Source organism: Protomyctophum bolini (genome assembly GCF_963924005.1).
Source record: "Protomyctophum bolini genome assembly, chromosome: 5".
NCBI lineage: Eukaryota > Metazoa > Chordata > Actinopteri > Myctophiformes > Myctophidae > Protomyctophum > Protomyctophum bolini.
This window is the reverse complement of record NC_137866.1, coordinates 41,488,181-41,505,636: the sequence shown is the minus strand read 5'-3', so window position 1 is coordinate 41,505,636 and position 17,456 is coordinate 41,488,181. Positions and strand designations below refer to the sequence as shown.

At 42.9% G+C, this 17,456-nt stretch overlaps 1 protein-coding gene across 2 annotated transcripts in view; it reads right to left on the bottom strand.

Moving 5' to 3' along the window:
- nup210 (nucleoporin 210) overlaps window positions 1-17,456 on the bottom strand; it is a 54,223-nt gene that overhangs the window by 13,980 nt on the left and 22,787 nt on the right. For both annotated transcript variants that reach the window (XM_080764144.1, XM_080764145.1), the window contains exons 19-32: window positions 16,630-16,734; window positions 15,312-15,413; window positions 14,145-14,273; window positions 12,991-13,118; window positions 11,742-11,877; window positions 11,212-11,274; window positions 9,706-9,888; window positions 8,765-8,845; window positions 8,173-8,304; window positions 7,754-7,912; window positions 6,972-7,063; window positions 6,107-6,281; window positions 5,081-5,256; window positions 691-911 (exon numbers count right to left, since the gene is read on the bottom strand). In XM_080764144.1, the coding sequence (XP_080620270.1) occupies window positions 691-911; window positions 5,081-5,256; window positions 6,107-6,281; window positions 6,972-7,063; window positions 7,754-7,912; window positions 8,173-8,304; window positions 8,765-8,845; window positions 9,706-9,888; window positions 11,212-11,274; window positions 11,742-11,877; window positions 12,991-13,118; window positions 14,145-14,273; window positions 15,312-15,413; window positions 16,630-16,734 (1,882 nt within the window). The remainder of the gene's footprint in view (window positions 1-690; window positions 912-5,080; window positions 5,257-6,106; window positions 6,282-6,971; window positions 7,064-7,753; window positions 7,913-8,172; window positions 8,305-8,764; window positions 8,846-9,705; window positions 9,889-11,211; window positions 11,275-11,741; window positions 11,878-12,990; window positions 13,119-14,144; window positions 14,274-15,311; window positions 15,414-16,629; window positions 16,735-17,456) is intronic.

Sequence of the window (17,456 nt, the reverse complement as noted above, 5' to 3'; positions counted from 1 at the left end):
GGGACAGGACGGATGATTAACGTTTGTTTGTGTTGCTGTTATTTCCCCCCCCCCAATGCCTCATTATACCCCATCAATGGCACACTTACTCTAACTAAAGTTAAGGGGATTTCCTCCCTGAGGAAATGGGAACACCAACGTTCACAACACAGGATATTAACTGGTTTCCTAAAAGCATTAAAATGCAACATGATCGATTCTAATCAACCTTCGATAAAACCATTGTATTAAAAATAGGTATTCCTCTTGTATTTTTCCTATCGAGTAAACATGTCAACAGTGTTCGGCTGTATTGCATTCTTTAAGCAGAGTAGTGTAAATCTGCCTAAACAGTAATATTATTACATATTATTGGTCCAAGTAACAGCGTTCCTCGTTACAATGATTTATTTTAGTTTCCGATGAGCCGGCGCCGCAATGTGTCGGCCTGTGTCCAGCAGTCATCTGCAGATCCGGCACATTTAAAAGGCAGAGTAGAATGCACAAAAAGAACAGATTTAAAAGCCATCAACACTGTGAGATGGTACAGCTTATACTGTAGATCTGTTCTTTTTAAGCATCAAAGTTATAATGATGTAGTGGCAGGTCTGGGGTCTGGCACAGATTGTTCCTTTGTGCGTGGCTCAAATTCGACATTGTATTGTACACAATACACATGCATCCTTTCAGCTACTTGAAGCATTGTCTCACCTTCTGGAGCGACGACGTGGGCGCTGAAGCAGACCACGTCTCCCACCACCAGCCTCTGGGCGTCCTCCGGGTAGATGGCGTGCTGGACAGGCAGTGGGAGGTAGTCTGCCACGCCCGCCTGCTCCGGGTCCCACACCGCCAGGAGGGTGAGGCCCACGTTCACCGTCCTCACCGTCACCGTGTCGTTACCGGGACCCCTGCCCACCTGCACCAGGTCATCCCTGGGAGGACCATCGAGCACAACACAGCCGCTTAGAGAGGTGGAGCCGGTACGCAAAGGGTGTGCAACAGTCAGACTAATCCATTTAGTTGATTAATACAAGACCAAGATCTTAAAAACTTTTTCCCCACTTTTTTTCCTAGCAACGTCCAGTACACATACAGTCCAGTACACATACAGTACAGTACACACTTTTTATAAAATTGATTTAGAAATGTAAAACCTACAGATCTATACACGATCGCAACACATTATTTTTTGTCATGAAATGTAGACGACCATTTGAGGACCTAGTCCTGATTGGCTGCCTAAGTCAATGGGAGTGTCCTATGATTGAGCCTCTTAAAACCCCAGGGGGGGAAATAAAAACATCAGAGTTGGAACCGGAGATCAATTGGGTCACCATTTACCCGCTGAGAGCTGTTCATGAGGTGGACAGCCGCTGCCCCCGCCGGCAATGGGGCTCAAGAGGTTAAGCTGTGCCACACACACACACACGCACACCGCGAAAGGGCTGATTTCCGCTCCACTGTGAGCAAGCTTTACCACCAGCAGCCTCGAAGTGACAACAGTCAGCTGCTAATGTTTATGAGCTGGACAGCAGGGAAGCCACAACAAAACACAGTCATTGAACCATGCACAGAACATCGGAAACCAACGCAAACAACGGCCGCGAGGTTGTGACACACAAACATACACGTTACTAAAATAATAATCATACTAATATGGTGGGGGGGGGAGAGAACACACAACAGAGACAATTCCTGACAAATATCACTGGGTGATCATTTCTTGTTTGTAAGATATTTTTGGGGCTTTTTGCATTCATTGATAGATTAGCAGTAGGAAAGGGGGAGAGATATGGGGGGGGGGGAGACACGCAGCAAAGGTCGTCCGGATCGGGACTCGAACCTGCGACACGCTGTCAGGCTGGATTACCAGCCTAGGTGTCTGGACTGCTCTTTAGCCCTATGTATAATAGGGCTAAGGTCAGGACAGGCCCATTTACCACTCAAGCACAGTTTTATTTTATACTTTGTCGAATGACAGCGTCGCACAAAATTTGCCGATCTACATTACCCATTTTCACAATTTTTGAAAGGTATGTAAAATATTTGCCTATAATCATGACTTGAAAGTGGTTAATGCATATCGTTGCGGTTATATGCAGTGTGCCACTATTGGCATTTGTCACTGTACATCTCCCCAACATTTCCTGATCACCTTCCTACCTTTTATCTACAGCTACAAGTCACGAAAGTAATATACACTTTCTTTTGTTTGTATCAGATCATGGTCTGCACTAACTGGCTGAGCCACCAGGCACTAGTCCCCACTGTTGCAGTTGTACCGAAAAACCTATTTAACAGAAAATGCATTCGTGTGCTAAGGAATTGTGTGCCGTATCATGGTTAACTCAATAAGTATTTTTTTACTGATGCATCAGGGTCACTGTCTTCACTTGCACAGCACATAAAAAGCATTGAAAATCAATCAAATCCCATCTTAAAAATGCTTTGGTCTACTGACTCTGACAGAATGAACTGTGTTTGGCCCAGCCTAGTGTTCTATTGCAGAGCTAGAATAGCCTGTGTGTTGCCATTGTGTCTGCACTGCAGAGATCAGGACGTTAAATTAAAGTTTTTTTTAATTATTATTACTAAATTCAAGATCAAACTTGAGAAATCTTTTCTCAAGCCATTAAACTTTCATTTAGCCATATAACCAGGGCTATCTATGGTGGTCCACTAATGAATTGCATTTAATACATTTTTATAGCGCTTTTCCAAGTGCTCAAAGTGCTTTACAATGGTTCATTCATTCATACATTGGGAGGTGAAGCGGCGAACAGTCGGCGCCAGCGTCCTCACTTCCCACACCAATGGTGGCAAGCTCACACCGACCAACTCATTGGAGGCAATGTGGGGTTCAGTGTCTTGCCCAAGGACACTTCGACATGTTGACACTAAATACATTGAACAATTCAATGGTTGGATGTGCCAGACATTTCTTCAATTAAACAAAGACTGAGCTGAGGTAATTGTTTTTGGACCCGATGGAGATTGAGGTCACGTGTGCGACATGGCAGAGATTGAGAGGTTGCCTTTTTAGTAAGGCTGTGGAAGTATTCACACTGTTTTTGGATTGATTGGTGATAGATCAAAGTCAATGCATAGCCATGGTGAAGCCCAGCACAGCTCCACAACACGCCGGTAGGCTGCACTCTTGATTTTGCAGCCTTTAACTAACTTCCTCTCAGGTGAGTTTTAATTGTCAGTAAAGCATAAATAATCTAACGAGTTAACCAGGACCTAACAAGGACCCCAATGGAAACAAGCCTTGTCTTGGATGCATCCATTTAGCAGACCTTGGATTGTACTGTACTTCTCTGTGTTTGAACATGCAAGCTGTTGATACCAGTGATGTAGACTCCGTGGGGGCGGCGGGGCTCCAGCCCCCATGAAGAATTAGACCTGAATATATCATTACTCTATGGAATATATTCGCCTCGGTCCGTCCCGTTTGTACCGCGCCAGGTCGAGCCGCGACCGTTCGCGCAATTTTCGTCTTTGCATTGACTTTGTATGTAATAGCGCCGCTCTAACCATTCACTTTTTAATGGCGGTAATCTTGTAACGTAACAAGTTATTTTTTAAAAGTAACGTTACCCTACTACCCTACCACACTACTATTACTTGACTATAGCTATTTCTTTACAGGTCTCTCTGGAAAAAAAGATCGATCAGACAGAGCTGCTGAGCTGCCCCTAGCCCAACCTCGGTAAGACCAAGAAAGTGCATCATATCCGCTGCAGCCCTCAGATCTTTACACCGGCTGTACCTGTGTGTCTATCAAAGAATTCATATAAAAATACTACTGTTGGTTTATTGAATGGGTTTTTTTATGTTGTGATTCATCATGAACTATATCCAAACCTCTCAGGTCGTCGTGGACATTATGTCCCCAGAGTAAAAACTAAAATGTGCAGAGAGCAGCGTTTAGGTTTTATATATCACATAGCGTGGAACAAACTCCAAGAAAAGTGCTGCTATAAATCAGTTCTTTCAAAATCAAAGCTGAAATGTTTTCTGTTTGCTACCACAGCCTTTTATATATATATATATTCTTGTGCTGCTGTAATTGATTTCAACTTATTCACAATTTCTATTCTCTTAATTCTTTAATACAAAGATGAAAGGTTATTCATAATTGTATTTAAATGTACTTTTATAATGTGTCAAATCACTATGAATAGCCGTGTTGTTGAGATGTGCTATACAGATTGCCTTACCATGAAACAGTTAGTTTGCTAGCTCGGCTATCTTTCAGAGAACACAGATTGTTGCCTCCGACTGCAGCAGAAATGAAAAAAGGTCGTCTTGTCATAATGGCTCCTACCAGTACTATTATAGAACTGGCTAGATTGCCTTGGTGTTGCCTGGCAATGTAGAAGCACGCTATAGGTCACAGGAGGACTTCAATAGTTTCCCCCCCAAAAGTCACTTCAGGCCAGGAGAAAGCTACATAAACAAGATGGCCTTGGAACTATAAATACTGTACAGCCCACAACAGCAGGAATATAGCTCTCCAGTCTTTACTTTAGAACAACAGTAAGCAAACTGTAAAACTAAATGTCAGAATTCTGGAAGGCAGTTTTAACTCATTCAAATGAACCCCAAAACAATGTCCCTGAAAGAACCGATTCCCTCCCATCTTTGTGTCGACGCATGTAATGAAAATGAATGTCCACAGTAGCAACAGTTAGATTATAAAATATATATATCAAATATTATAATAATAATCTACCCCCATCATCATAGGCGATCCAAAATCTGGATCCGCAGGGATCCACTGCACTCATGTGAATAGCAATGTAGAAACGTAGAAAAATGTTCCGACACAATTAAACTCTTACATTTGGGGTGTTTGCGTGAGATATGTGATGATCACCGACAATTTCATAGGATCGTGCCCACTTGTCGCCACGCTAGGGACAGTCTCTGTATTTCATATCTCTGTATTTATGCCAAATATTGCCTGAAAATTGTGTGCTCGTACTCGTGTGTGTACATGTGTTTGTGTGTGTGTGTGTGTGTGTGTGTGTGTGTGCATGCGTGCATGCATGTGTGTGCGCGCGCGCACACACACACACATTCGTGTTGTAGTGACCTGTTGGTGGAAAAGGTCAGCATGGAGGTGGAGCTGTGCAGAGCCTCTCCGCTGGCGGCGTGGAAGTGGACTGTGAAGGACAGCACCATGCCGAGGGGGATGGCCGACAGGGTCTCTCTGGTGGAGGTGTGGAGGGCCGGACTGGTGCTAAGGCGCACGTAGGACACTGGCACCACCTGGGGAGAGCAGGGGGTTCACACAACAGAGACAGAGTCATAAGGGTCAGTACTATTGTTTTTTTGAAGATTAAAATTGTAATTTAATTGTTAGGCATTATGGTTCTGTGCACTAATTGTCTGAGAGCCACCAGGCATCCCATGGGGTCAAAACTGTTCTTAATGAATATGAAGACCACCAGGGGCTTAAGTGGCTATAATTCATAATGGGTGTTTTTGTAGGTTTTGGTCGTGGGGAACCAGCAGGCCCCCCCATGGGTCCACGCTGCTCTTAATGAATATGAAGAGAGAGTGCAGTTCAGCCTCACTGAACATTAGGCTGGCTAATGCAGCTTATTGTCTCTTAATAGATGTTCAAGCTCATTGAGATGGATGATATGGCTGTCAATATGATCCGGAAGATGGAAGTTTTCATAATTCATCAAAACGGGGTGCGTCGATAAATAAGCGGATAGTGCGTCCACAGCATAATACTGAGTAACAATGTCTGGCTGGGTTCCATCTGAAGGCCAGGGTTGTATGCATCACCTAACCACTCACTCTAGACTCTAGTTTTATATACAGTAAGTGCAATAGCAGTACAAAGAGGATTCACACAGATTGTCCTCGTAATATCCCTCTGCCTTTTTCATTCTTGTTGTGTGTATATACAGTACATTGCTTTTTTTCTTTTCGTTGTGTTTAATTACCTATGATGATGATACAATGTTAGGAGCCAAACAACTGACTTTCTTTTACTCTTACAAAAAATACAAAACTTTAAATAAGTATATATACGGCCACCTTGAACCTCTACTTTACTACGCCGTCCTGTGTAAATGCATTCAGAACCAAGGTTCATAGAACCAACCTTGACGGCGAGGATCAGAGTCTGATTAATGCCAAACGTCTCCTTTGAGGTGACCAGCAGTGAAGAGGAGCCAGTCAGAGAACCAGAGGACAGTACGCCCTTGTCGTCCACCTGAGCAACCACAGCCTGCTCCGGACAGTCCAGCATGCGGTAGGCCAGCGTGCCTACTCCGTCCCTATGGAGACAAGAGTCACACATCATGTGTCAGGCAGGACTGTCCGTTACATGGCGATTAATTGTCACAATGAACTGCGATTAAATTGTGCTTTGGTCGATGAACACTGGAACATATCAATAAAAATTGCATTTATTTTCTTGAGCTTGAAACAGTTTGAAAATATATGAATTTGTCAACATGGAAACGATTATGCAAAAAAAATGTGATTATCTCAAATTAACGCAACCAGGCGATTATGTAATAATAGGCCTAGTGTCAGGTACAATGAGTTGAGGATGGTTGAGTCATCATATCTGCCCTCATCATACTGCATCTGCCTTGTGCTGTGCATGTTCCAACACCAAAAACACAATTACAAAATAATCATTCGCAATTATTTGTATAATAACAAGGGTCAAATTTCATGACGGTCCCAGAGAGAACCTCAACAAGGGCAGATATTACAAAATTAGAATAATGATGATTGACAATAATAATAATACAAAAATGTAAAAATCAATACAGCCAAAACTGGCCAGATATTTAATACATCTTTATAGAGGAAATAGTGAATCACATGTTCATGATTATGACAAATAAGGTGATTTGAGTTAGCTAGCTACTGTACAGGACAAGGTCAGTCACCTGTTAAATTGAACTCTCTCCAATTGGATTAAATCATCACTGGGAGATATTAAACCAACTCACCTGTTGGTTTGCAGCTTGAGGACGGAGTTTGGAGCCATCAGGATCTCATCCACTTCCACTTGTGGATTAAGCATCAACAGCTTGTCATAAACCTTGATCAAAGGGAATCCTCAATTATCCATCAGTTTTAATCTCTCTTTGATGTTGTGTTTTCTTAGTGATGATAAATATCTCATCATGGCAAAATGCAATGTGAAGCATGCAATCTTATCGCCACACTTAAGTTAACTATAACACATTGATGCCGACGCATCACTTATGACTTTACATATTCATTGACAGGCTGTACATAAATACATTAAGTTGACACCGTACATACTGTTTAATCACTCTCATATTCAATGTTAATAGTCTACATGAGTAGTTCTCAAACTAAAATAGATATTTACTGATGATATACCTTTATACTTATCTTTTGACAGAATAAACATGCAGTATGTCAATCTCAGTACAGATGTTTAGGCTTAAGTCTAACTATTACTTCTCCATCTTGGTTTGGTTCTTGACTCTACTTTTACCTGCACCTCTCCAGTGTTTCATTCTTTCTGCTGTTGCTGCTGCCATGACACCTGAATTTCCCCGCTAGGATCAATAAAAGGTTTATCTTATCCTTCAGGCTGGGCTTCTTTATCTTCTAGCAGCGGGAGGAGGCGAGGGCTGATACGCATGATTGTCCATGAACAAAGGCTAATTCGCAGTGCACTCATATCTGGCAGCATGGCTGTGTTCGGACACGAGACCCTCAGAGAAACGCTAATCGCCCACGTCTTAGTGTCCTGTACCTGGATCTGGACTTCGTCGCTCAGCTCCCGTAGGTTCCCCTCCAGCTGACCGGCCTCGGGGTCGCTGGCTCTGAGCACCACCTGCAGCCCTGTGCGGCCTCTCGCTCTCCCAGTCACGCTCATGGCAAAGTTATGCTCCGGTTGGAGCTGCACATTGGCCTGAAAGTTAAGGTAAAAGTGCATATTACAAGGATGGCAGTTGGATGGAGTTTTACATCAAACACCAAAGTGGAAGTGACAAGGCAGCGAGGCAAAATAAGCCTGGCTCACATTGCACATAGAGCGCATTTCTGTTTGCCCTAAAAATATCACTCTGTCTGATAAAAGGGATGGAGAGGGCAGCGGCTTATCATCAGTCTCTGTCATTACCACGTACACAGAATGCATGCATGTTTAGAGGGAGGGAGGTCCTGCTGTACCTCACTGTGACGTGATTGGACATCAAGAATGTCTCTCTTGGTGGTGGACCAATGGAAGGTGAGACCTGGGAGGGTACTGCCAAAGGAGAGGGGGGTCTGACTGTTGGTGAGACCCATCACATATACAGGCATCTGGCACAGGACACAAAAACAGGACAATGCTTCAGAATTCATTGCAGAGAACAACGGTGAATCTGTATAAAAGGACCATTTCTTTGAGAGAAACATTTTACTAGTATAGTAGAAGCTTGATTTATACTTGGTTGCGATGCGTTGAGCATCTGCCATTTCCGGGGAGTGACACACTAAGTGCAACCAAGAAGGGCCATTTACACTCACTGAGCACTATAACTCTAACGATAACAGTAAAGATATAGTTTTAAAATCGTTCTCAGTCAACTGGTTGGCAGAGTTCACACCCACAATAAAACATAAAATGGTGAACGATATAGTTATCGTTACAGTGCTCAGTGTGAATGGCGCTTCGGTCAGGTGTAAGGGTACCTTGATTGTATACTTTATTATTAACGGTTTTGCAAATTGTACAGTGGTACGATAATCGTACCACTGTACAATCGCACTACAATTATACCTGAGCACCGGTCTTCATTCTGGTGATGGGGGCTCGGATCCGAATGGCTTTCAGCTGCACCACCTCCACTTTTACTTCATCCTATGGAACATCCACAATGAAGCCATTAAGACGTTAGGCCTATTCTACAAATGCCATAGTCATATTTTAGTCATCCGAAAAGTTAGAATTTTAGTCTATTTTAGTCGACTAAATGTAAGATTTTAGTCGACTAAATCTACAGTTAATTTTGTCGACCGTAATTATAGGCCGATTTTATACTTGAAAACAGCAGAACAGACAGAGCTTGCCAGATGTGCCATTTTCAGAACCCAACACCCGAGCGCAACCAATCTCTTATCCACTATTCCCTCCAGTTTTTATTTGTTGACAAAATTGGCAATATATTTAGTCTTATTTTAAGTCATCATAGCTTAGTTTTTGTTTAGTGTTTGTCAGTGAAAAAAGCACACACGTGTGAACTGAGTGGTGCAATCCCCCCCCCCCCCCCTCTCTCTCTCTCTCTCTCTCTCTCTCATTAGAGACACAGCACTACCCCTCTCTCTGTTTCTGGCGCCCCCTACTGGTATAAATAAGTAACATACTCGTGCTCATAGACACACACAGGTACACAGGTACACAGGTACACAGGTACACAGGTACATGGACATTGCTGGTTGTAGGAGTGGTTGCACCACTCAAAAAGGTAGTGGACGAATTTCCTCTGAAATGAACACTGCTCTAACCTGAGAGATGACCACCAGCTTCCACACTGCTCTAACCTGAGAGATGACCACCAGCTTCCACACTGCTCTAACCTGAGAGATGACCACCAGCTTCCACACTGCTCTAACCTGAGAGATGACCACCAGCTTCCACACTGCTCTAACCTGAGAGATGACCACCAGCTTCCACACTGCTCTAACCTGAGAGATGACCACCAGCTTCCACACTGCTCTAACCTGAGAGATGACCACCAGCTTCCCGGTCTCGGAGTCGACCGCTCGGACCAGTCCGGTCACCGTGACGTTGCCCACGGCCACGCCCCTGACATGGCCCACGCCGTTGACGGATGCTATCTCCTCATTGGCCACGACGGAGAAGAGGATGTTGGATTGAGGCTGGGGCCCGCCCTCAGATGTGATCTAAAGTAAAAAAATAAAAGAATGAGAATGGGGTTGGGGGAAAAAATAAAAGAATGAGAATGGGGTTGGGGGGGGTGGAGGGGGCTTGCGCCCCCAACCCTACCTGTGAGTGGGGAGTGTTGGCTGATGAATGAATATCAACATCCTAATACATCCTGATATTATGACAGGCAATTCCTGCTGTCAAAATATGACCCCCCAGTCAAAAAAACACTTTGTTTGAAATAGACACTCATGCTTTCAGGGTGCGGAGGGGCTGCTGGAACAGGCAAGGAGGCCTGTTCCTCACTCTCTGTATGTCGTTACTCTGCTGAATCTTCTGAATAAAGTCTCAACACTTCACTTCATCATGCCTTCACCTTTGGAAGATTATTTATTCTACAACATACCGCTGCTAATGCCAAACCCCACAACCTTTGCTGCGTGTCGCTCCCCAGCTCTCTCTCTCTCTCTCTCTCTCTCCCCATTTCAGTCTACTGTTCACTATCAATAAAAGGCAGAAACTATTAAATTATAGATCAAAGATTTTTTTTTCTTCTATAATAGATCAAATCGATTAGTTCAATGAACTAATGAGACAGATATAACAACTGAATGACGAAGAGAAAAAAAGGAAGTATGAGTTTTGCATGAGTCGCCTTTGTGCACACACTGATGGTTTGTTTGTTTATTCATCATTTAATAAAAGCAATTACTGCATCGTTCCGATGTTTAAAAAAAGAACTAATTTCAACATTAGATGATGAGATGGGTACCCACCAAGCAAATTATTTTTTGTTAAATATACAGTATAAATACAATTATCTAGATGCAGATTGATGGAGCGGAGGAGTGCCGGTCATCACATTATTGGCTTAGGAATGCAACAAAACAAAAAGAAATCTCCAAATGAATTAGCGGTTTTCAATGAGGGGTCCAGGGACCCCCATGGGTCATTGGGGGGTCCCCAGTAAAACGAGGAAGATTTTAAACACACCCACACAAAATTGTATTTTTCAGCAATTCAAAAACAAGCTCATCGTAGTTCGTAGTTTGTCTATTTCCATAAAACATGACAAATCTTCTCTCATAGGTGTCCCTGGCACAAAAATCTATTCAGATGGGGGTCGGATCAATTTGGGAGGTTCAGATCCATTTGAGGAGTCCTTAACAGGAAAACGTTTTAGAACTGCTGTCTTAAGTGGAGCGTGAGCTAGGGAACAAGCGCCATGTGGCATTTCAAATCGTCCCCCATTGCAAGACACTCTCTCCCTGGCAGAGGGCTCAGCCTCTTCACTGGAGTGGGGCAGAGACCAGCTGTTTCCTGGGGAATCCAATACATACCTGCATCATTGCTCCAATTAACAAAGTAATTTTCCTGGGGATGAGTTTGAAGGGTGGAAACACCTGGGAAAGGAAAAAAAAAAAAAAAGGAATCCCTCTGAGAATTAGTTTTCACACACACACACACACACACACACACACACACGCACACAAAGTATAGTATAGTATTTCACAGTAAAGCTTAAGGGTACAATGTTGAAAAACTTGCCTACTTCTATCTTTCTTTCCTTCAGCATATTTTTTGTCAAACAAATAAAGAAAAATGATAGTCCCCCCTCACACTAGGACAATATCAGTCACCAGAACCAGAGACGTGTTTTTAAATAGCCAACATAGTTAAACATGAGGTTTGAATTATATGGATGGGTCGGATCAAAATTAATATCAAATATCTAAATATTGAATAAAGCAAAAAAATCAAGCAAAAAAAAAATAGGGAGCACATAAAAAGCCATAGTAGATGTGAAAATCAAACCAGAAGGTGGTTTTTAAGTGGAAAAACCCTATTAAAGCTTATGCAAATGTTATACCTCTATTTGTTGAGGGGCAGATGTGATCTTCTTTCCGTTTTTATCCACAACAACAGCTGACACAGTGGTCTGGCCAATGGAGAGACCTTTCACCAGGAAGATGGACGTGTCTTTCTCTGCATGCTCAGCTACAGCACTGCACAGAAGGAGGAGGCAGGCATCCACATAAACAGCCAGCATATTCATAAACCACCATGATGCATATTCATAAACAACCTGCATATTCATAAACCACCCTGCGTAGAGTCACTGTTGGCTGGAAACCAACATTTCCGAAACGCTTACTTTACAAGAAATGAATAAAATAACCTGTGTTCCAATGGATCCAATGTAGTTATTTTATCCACAAGCTCTTTTAAATACTTTGGTTAAATAATATTTATAAAATCACACCCCTGTGAAGCAATGTTTGTGTTTACACAAACACTCAAAATTGTCCATTAATTGTCAAGGGCATTTAATGTTTGTGTTGGGACTTTGCGTTAAATAAACCAAAAGCTGGACATAGGATGGGATATCGCCCATCAAAAACCCTCAGACAGAATTAATAATTTACAAGCTTGTAGATCAGCTATTTTTTGTATGTTTGCGCAACTCTATTGTATGAAGAAGTAGTGAATATCTCCACAATATGGAGATATGGTTTCTGCACAACAGACGACATTCAGAGATCCACATAAACACCCTGCATAATATCCAGAAGTCCAGAATACAAGCCATGCTTCATAGCAACACACTTCATACGTCAAACTATAAACCAGGCTTTAACCCATTCTGGAGTCAGGAACCCCTTTTGGTGTTTTAAGCATTATGTTGTGCTCTAGCTATTGAAAAATAGCAGATCTAGAAGCTCATAGCACTACGAGCTTGTAGATCTGCTATTTTTGAAAAAACTTGAAAATGTGGCACAAATATTTGAATATATATTCTTTCAGAGCAAACGTTTTTTTGCAAACGTTTTTTCAGATGGTGGTCCGCAGCCAAATACAGATAATTCTGGGGGTCCTTGACATGAAAAGGGTTGAACACCACTGACATAGAAAAATAAACTGTTAGGATTTAGATGACGTTTTTTTAGAATTGGCCTCAGGTCTAAATGGGTGGGGAAAGCTTTCATAGGAATATAGATTGACGAGTTTACAACGTGGCAAAAATGAAATACACTAATAATAGAGCCCTGAGGGCATCCCTCCGGTCCACCATTCAGGGTTTGAAGTGGTTAACACGTTTCCACGTCTACCAGACTTACTGCAGAGAGACGATCCCAGAGGCGACCTTGAGTTTCAGGTTCATAACGTGGAAGTATCTGGCAGGGAAGGGTTTCTTGTTGTCGTCCAGGACTCTGACATGAGCTCTCACAGATTTACCAATCTCCACCTGAAATGACCAGGGATTATCGTAATGAAATTGAAAATGTACAGGAACTGAACATGTACACTGGAGAAAGATGGGAAGTCGACGGAAGACCCATCTTTATATAATTGCTCCTCACTTATGCTCATTCATAATCCCTACCATAACAATAATAATCATCCAAACAATATTTCACATTACATTTAGATTTGTATTATATTAATATGAGATAATAGCTTCCATTATAGCATGGTAACTTTCCAGGAAAATAAAGCCCCATTGATGGTTTCACTGGTAGGTGGGTTTCTGAACTGTCCACGGCCCTCCTGAGACACAGAATGAGCAGGCAAAACTGGTACCATATTATAAAGAGCCCAGTGTGCAGATTTACTTTCCTTCTCAAGTGATAATCTCAAGCAGAGCCATTACATTGAGAACTTGTTATCAACAATTTAAATAGAGAAAGATAAGAAAAGAAGCGCCACTGGAATGCAAATGAAGACAATGCAGAGAAAACTCATAGTGTGGCAAAAGAATAGCCTCCAGTAAGTCTACTGTGTACATTTCTCTGAAATGTTTGACATCACGAAACGATGACGAGGCCGATGCCTTCTAAAATACACAGAAGACTATATTGATTACTTCACACCAAATATAGGGCATTTAAACTATAATATTCTGCAAATATTCTGTGGAGATAAAAGTGATTGACGGCAAATAAATGCATCAACGTATAAGGCAACAACACTATGAATAGCTTTTTGGAATTCGGGGTATATTCATCACAGCGTTTGTTGAAAATCATCCGTTTTCCCTTTAAAATCCATGTACTGTCAGAGAACATTAATTTGGTCAGGTTAAATCCTGGGGATGGAAGTCAGTGAGGTCAAGCGTGAGGAATACTCAAGCCACAACGTCGTGACCACAAAGGTTAAGTACTTTAGAAAGCCAATCAGGCGTGGAAGAGGAAATCGAGTGACTGATAACGGTCCAGCCGTGTCTGGGCCCGTCCAGATAACGGAACAGGATCAAGCGTCACCATCAGCTGACCTTGTCCACCACTCGAACGTACACCTCCAGGATGCCAGAGACGTGCACGGCAACCTGGGCCGGAGCAGGGAAGGCCAGGCACAGGTCATGAACCATCACCGTCACCAGGCCTGGATGGAGCGGAGCAACCTGGAGTGGAGACATCAGCACAGTGGGATGGAATATACTACATTTTTGCTGTCAGGCAGAAACCTCTTGTCTCCATATTTTTTACTTTTGTAGTGTTATTTTTTTTGTGAATTAACGCCTACTTTATCGTATTACAGCATCACACAAAAGTAGCTTTCTCTGAATATAGCCGATTGACAACCTCACAAGGCGTTGTGAGCTTGTAGATGGGCTATTTTCACTTCTTTAGTTTGATACACAAATTGGGGCATTAAGTGACAAAGAAACATACAAAGCAAAAAATGTGGAGATACAAGGTTTCTGTCAATTAATATTTATGAATTGCATTTTAGAAGCAGGGTTAGAAGAGCTTTACAGAACAAGATTAAAGATAACACTAAGGAAATAAATAAACATTTGATCAAATAAAAAAAAATGATTTCGTCAATAAAACAAGTTGAACCTGAGCTTATCGATTTGCACCTTTTGCCATATTTGAATTTGAATCCTGAAAAGTAACAGTTTTGGACATATGAGGTTTTCACTCGACAGAGACGATATCTATAATGTAGCAAGTAGCCTCAGGCGTGGAACTACCGGGGGGGTTGGTGGTGTGACTTCGCCCTGGCCCGTGACTCGAGGGGCCCGGATTGCGGTCACCCCCCCCCCCCGGCCCGGTAGTGTGAGTAGCCTGACTTCACATTAAGGTTTAAAAATCCACAGTAAAAATGGTAAAATGAGGAGGATATGATGTGTGGTGTATTGCTGTTTTGCAGTTACAGTATATAAGCAACATAGACACTTAAAACACACATACTGTAGACCTTAAAAACATGATTGCTGCCTGAGGAAGAGTCGTTGACTCGAAACGCCTTCCCTGAGTCAGCTAAGCAAGGGCTCAGTTTTCATCCGTGCCTCGATTAGTGCTGTAAAAAGGATGCTCCCTCATCTATTTTGCTTTTGGACCTTTGCCTCTTTTGGAAACCCTAGGACGCTACCACATTTTGTGTGTGGTTACGTCACAGGAAGAACATAAAAGACCATTTTGTTCCTCCTCACCTGGGCTTTTAAAGTGGCCTCTTGAAACTCAACCTCCACGAGGCCTCCCACACTGGCGTTGACATAGAAGTGTCCTGAACCCTCTCGCAGGGACAGGTCTGCCTGCAAGACCAAACGTGTTGGAAGATAAACATGAAAATGGTTTAAGACTTAAGACAGGCTTACCGTTTGTCATCCAGAACCCCGCCCCTTCACACACGCACACACACACACACACACACACACACACACACACACACACATCACACATTTGTATATCTATATTTGTGAGGACAGCAACATTTAGTATGGCAATTGTATTATTGCAAAAAAAATTACCGTAAACCTAAAGCTGAAAATGTTGTGCCAAGTATAAATCACTCAAAACTCTAAACATAACCTCAAAGTCTTATCGGTTATCGCAACCCTAAACTGAATGTACCCTCGTCCTCACAAGAGACAATTTCTACTATAGTTGTGGGGGACATTTGGCCCTCACAAGTATAGACAGACAGACACACACACACACACACACACCAAACTCAAGCACTTAATAACAAGAATAACATGAATCCACTGGTGGCATCAAAAGGTGACCCCTGCCCGCGGTCACACTTTATAATCCTCTTATGCAGGTCACTCGCGGTTATTTTCTGCACCGCCCCCATCAGACACTGACTGGCGTGACTGCCTGCTACTACATCACACAGGATTAGAGAGAGAGAGGCCTGTAGAAAGACCTCCCGGAGAGGCAAACTTTTGAGAGTGTGTAGCCGTTAACCACTTTAAACGCTCCACACGTAGTAAATTGGACTTGGACCTACACCAAATCTCTTCGCCAAAGATAGCCGATCTAAAAGTTTGTATATCAGCTATTTTGGGCTAATGATACCCCCCAGAGTATGGATGCTGGGGTTCAAGTTTAAAACGCTGGCTCCTACATTATACAGGTTAGGAGAGAGAGAGAGAGAGAGAGTGAGAGAGAGAGAGAGAGACAGGCCTGCAGAAAGAACTTCTGGAGAGGCAAACTAGCATGCAGCAGTTAAACCCCAAACGCTAGAGGATCACCCAAGTATGTCAGTTCAAACGTCTCGGAGGGAAACGGATACATTTTGTTAACAGCCAGAGATGGCAGAGAGAGTTTTCATTTAAGAAAGGGTATTGAAGCAATATAGAAGTGCTATGTTAAGTACCAAAAGTAAAAAGGTACTCATTATGCAAAATTGCCCATTTCAAAAAGGTTGTTTCTCTGCCCGACAGTTCCTTTCTACCAGTGGTAACAGCAGGAGCTGGTCTTACCCGCACGTCTACCAGTGGTAACAGCAGGAGCTGGTCTTACCCGCACGTCAGGGTGGTTGTAGATGGTCAGGCTTTCTGGGCTGACTTTCACGTCCTCCACCAGTAGCAGCTCCAGAGTGGCCGAGACAGGGGTCAAAGCGTCATACTGTCAAGGATGAATGAAACAGAACGGTTGCTGTGGTTACAGACCATATACAGTAAACGTTATGACAACAGCAGGGTGGTATTGTCCTGCTGAATTAGGAAGCAGAAGTCAAAGGAGGGACACAAAACGGGAACCACCATGTAAAATGGTAAATGGTGTATTTATATAGAACCTTTATCCAAGGCGCTTTACATAGATTGTGCATTACATTCACCCTTTCATACACCGATTGCGGCGGAAGCCATGCAAGGTACCAACCAGCACATCGGGAGCAATTTGGGGGTCGAAGTGTCTTGCCCAAGGACACTTCGACAATCGACATGTAGACAGGAGGAGCTGGGATTCGAACCTCTGACCCATGGATCATTGGAACGACCTGCTCTACCTCCTGAGCCACAGCCGCCCCTGATGTAATGATCAGCCTTATTTATACATTATAACACATTAAGACAATACACACGGAGCATTCTGTGCATGTTGTATCCAGCTCTTAGCATACAGGGGGAGGTACATTGCTTCCTGGATTTTAAGTCTGAGGCTTGCTGCTGAATCTACACCACTTCCCTAAACATGTGCAGTAGTGGTGTTGTTAGTGGAAATAAACACCGCAGCACCTGTGAGGAAGTGGACTGAGAAAGGGGAAATGTCAAACCAAGTTCCGGTCTCTACACTATATAAATAGGGCTCAAGTGTTTGCAAATGAATGCTGCCGGACTGCATTG